The 3554-nt window shown below is 34.0% G+C and overlaps 1 protein-coding gene across 2 annotated transcripts; it reads right to left on the minus strand.

Annotated features, from left to right (window-relative positions):
- Nucleotides 1-229: 229 nt before the first annotated feature.
- Nucleotides 230-3070, minus strand: LOC100812311 (ribosome biogenesis protein NSA2 homolog). 2 transcript variants are annotated; one of them, NM_001400385.1, is made up of 10 exons: nucleotides 3020-3070; nucleotides 2787-2906; nucleotides 2624-2691; nucleotides 2167-2275; nucleotides 2014-2082; nucleotides 1798-1855; nucleotides 1206-1441; nucleotides 1004-1055; nucleotides 799-909; nucleotides 230-384 (listed from the first exon to the last, which is right to left on the minus strand). In NM_001400385.1, the coding sequence occupies exons 1-9, from the start codon at nucleotides 3020-3022 to the stop codon at nucleotides 842-844; spliced, it is 783 nt and encodes a 260-aa protein (NP_001387314.1). In that variant the 5' UTR covers nucleotides 3023-3070; the 3' UTR covers nucleotides 230-384; nucleotides 799-841. The 2 variants fall into 2 exon arrangements, with proteins under 2 accessions (NP_001387314.1, NP_001239750.1); NM_001252821.2 differs by lacking the exon at nucleotides 230-384 and having other exon boundaries at nucleotides 552-909.
- Nucleotides 3071-3554: the final 484 nt, after the last annotated feature.

Consider the following 3554-nt stretch of genomic DNA (forward strand, 5'->3'; position numbering starts at 1 on the left):
TTTAATTTAATTATATTTTTTATTATCACAATATTGATGTGAAACATATCTATTGATTTGACTGATAATTAATCTTTACCGCCTTTCTCAAAATAAATTAAATTTAATATCACTGGCACCAACCACATGTAATTTAATCCATTTAACTTTTAAACAATAAAAAACAATTTGAAATTTCAAATAAAAAATAACAGCAACTAAATTCACTTAATTTATAAAGAGGTCTAAATTGATTAAAAAAAAGCTGGCATATAATCCTGTAAAAGGAATCAAAAGTCCGAATTCCATTTAAAAGTTATCCTTAACCTATCTGAATTCTGCAAATTACTTCCAAACAAAATTCTGGTTAGCCAGCATCTCTCTTTCAGACCTTTGTAGCAGTATCTGCATGAGTTGGCAGCAATTTCAGAACAGGAATCGTACCATGTATTAAACGATAATTTTAATCAATATCGTGAAACATCAATTCATTTTGGTAAGAGTTCAAAAGTTTGTTTGTATCAGTAGTTCGGCACATTATTTAAGAAATGTACCAACCATAAAAAAATTTCGCAGTACATTTTGGAAACCGGTGGCTCATTAAAATTCGCCAGTACATAATATCCCAACCATAAAGAAATAAAGCTACTCAAAATACTGTGTCTTGCGAATGAACTATATAAATTTATGAGATTTGTTTGGCTTAACTCTTGTACAATAGTTATCTCAAATGTCAAAGTGCAAGATCAGATCATTGCATTGACAATCCAAACAAGAATTTTAGAACCTGTGCCCAAAAAAAAATCATAGGAGAGGTACCAGACCACTGCCTCTGAAATCAAGTTGGAACCCTGATGCGACCTTAAACAAGCAAAACAGCATTTATACAACCATCGTTTTCTGGGTTATTTGTGACCTGAGCGTATTTACCTGCATTCCCGGCAAACAAAATTCCAACACATCAATTTCAGTTAAGATTTGAGTCAATGGTAACAAGCAAAACACAAGGAACAAATAATCTTACCCCACACAACTTTCCCAGCCGGCGTGACAAGACCAAGTTCACTGACATTCACCTGAAATTGCAGTATGCAAAGAAATAAGTACATTTTGATAATGATTCATACGACAGCTACATTATAGAAAGGGCAAGTTAGGAGAAGCAGAAATGCCTTAAATTGAGAGTGGAAATAACCCTCAATTAGAAGAGGAAATAACATAAATACCTCAATTATAGTTCCCTTGGTAATGACACCAAGAGAGGTGTACATAGGGCCATTGGGGTTTTTCTTCACTCCAATTAATTCTAGATTGAATGTGCATTTAAGTTCTGGGTGAGTGACATGAGCTTTAGTGAACCGCAATCCTGTCGGACGAATGAACCGCTCGTACTTTGGAGGTTTTCTGGTAAAACCAGGCCCAACAAATGTAGCTTTTGTAACCATCCTCTTCCATTGCTTGGCTGAAAAATGGTGAGCCATATACTATTAGAAAATTATCAGATCATGTAATAAAATCACAAGACCACCATGATTTAGGAGTTGGTGTTTTGAATTAGACACCCACAATACAAACACCTCAACCTATTCAAGCAAAGAAATACAGATTGTTGATCTTTGTCCATAAACAAGCTAAGAAGGGAAGGTGGGTGTAATGCAGCTAATACTTAAAATAAACATTTTTAATACCATTTCGATCATGTAGCACCAATTAACATCACTAAAACCATAAGTTTAGAAACTGAAGTCAATAATTAACATTGGAAAGCTAAATATAAGAATAACCTAGGAAGATGCAATATATTACTCGGTTACTTACTCTTTCTTTTACCAGTTCGGACCACTTTGAACATTTCATCTTCAGCCACGGGACGTACCTGAAGAAATGAGAAAGTATACATTCATTTAATTACTCAAGCTCGCTCCCTTCCATTAACAGGGAAACATAAAACACACATGAAATAGAAACAAGGAACAAATTGCAAGAGATATCGTTTAACATAATCCGTGCAAAAAGTATTGAACGCAATTTCACCTTAGGTAGAGGAACATCCCATTTCCCTGCCTTCTCCTTCCTCTTTTGCTTAATGGTGTTGCTAAGAACCTAAAAATAGAAATTTGTCAGATTGCTTTCAACTTACAAGACTGAAAAAAAAAGGCAAAACCTTCTTTCAAGACATGAACATGCCTTTGCTCTGGTCGTGTTATCACGATCAAGAAGATATGCAGGAACAGCTCCATCCTGAACATTATCATCAGTCTTGCGCCTAGACGATGATTCTTCATGCATAGCCAAACTGTTGACACAGAAAATTGTTATAACTATGTCATAAATTTCAAATAGCATAGATATTCAAATCCACATGGATGAAAAACTACCAGCTAATTATATGACATGAATTATTATTTAAACAAGCACACCATTCAAAGTTTATCCAGATTTAAGAAATTAACCACAAATATTTTTTACATAAAAAGATGCAAAATCAACAATGGAAATAATGCCCCCAGCATCAGTATCCATAAGCTAAGCTATATATAAAATAAATACAGAAAAACAGCCAAAACACAACATATAACTATACAAGGAGGAAAAAAAAAGCTAAAACTAAAATAAATTTAAGAAACAAATAAAAAAAACTCACGTCTTCTTCATCTGCGCCTTTTCAGCATAATTTTTCTTGGCAATCATTTTGCCCTTAATACCCAGAGCCTATTCCATTCAAATTAACAAAAATCCAATAATTAGAATTATTGCAATAAAACTATGTTAAAAAAACAATTAAAATTTAAAATTTTGATTTAAACCTTCTGGGCAATTGCAGAGCGCTTGTGAACTTGACGTGCCTCTTTCTTGCGCTTACGCTCGAAGTGATCGAGACGGTAGCCATAGTCTCTTCTGTGGCGTTCTATGTAATCCCCTTGCGGCTACAATTACACGACACACGACAACAACAACATAAGAACCAAAGAAAAAAACAAGAACAAATGTTTAAGAAGGTTAAACCAAAGGAATGCGAAATCGAAGCTGAAGAGCGAACCATGGTAACGACGCGAGAGTGGTTTCAGAACAGAGAAAGAGAAAGAGAATTGTTTAACAGTAGGGAAGGCGTCGCTTATAAACCCTAAGCTGCGACGGTGAAGATTTACGAAGGGGTGTTGCTAGGTGCACCCAGCAGTATTACTGGTGCACCTAGCATTTTTTTTAATGCCCAAAATGTCCTTGGTTTGTTGTTCCTTTTTAAGTTATTTTTTCAGGCTAAGTGGTGATTCCTAAGCAGATTTTTCACATACGAATCAACTTAATCCGTATGAATTATACGGATGAAGTTGATCCGTAAGTATGAAATTCATCCGTATGAATTATACGGATGAAGTTGATCCGTAAGTATGAAGTTCATCCGTATAAAGCATATGGATGAAGTTGATTTGTACGGTTTATACGGATGAACTTCATCCGTATTGATTTTCTGGTTTTTTTTAATTCTTTAAATTTTTATTTTTTTAATTATTAATATGTTAAATTACTCATTTGCGCATTAAAATGCTTTTATTATTACAAAATTTAATATATAT

The sequence above is a fragment of the Glycine max genome, chromosome 2 (genome assembly GCF_000004515.6).
Source record: "Glycine max cultivar Williams 82 chromosome 2, Glycine_max_v4.0, whole genome shotgun sequence".
Classification (NCBI taxonomy): Eukaryota; Viridiplantae; Streptophyta; class Magnoliopsida; order Fabales; family Fabaceae; genus Glycine; species Glycine max.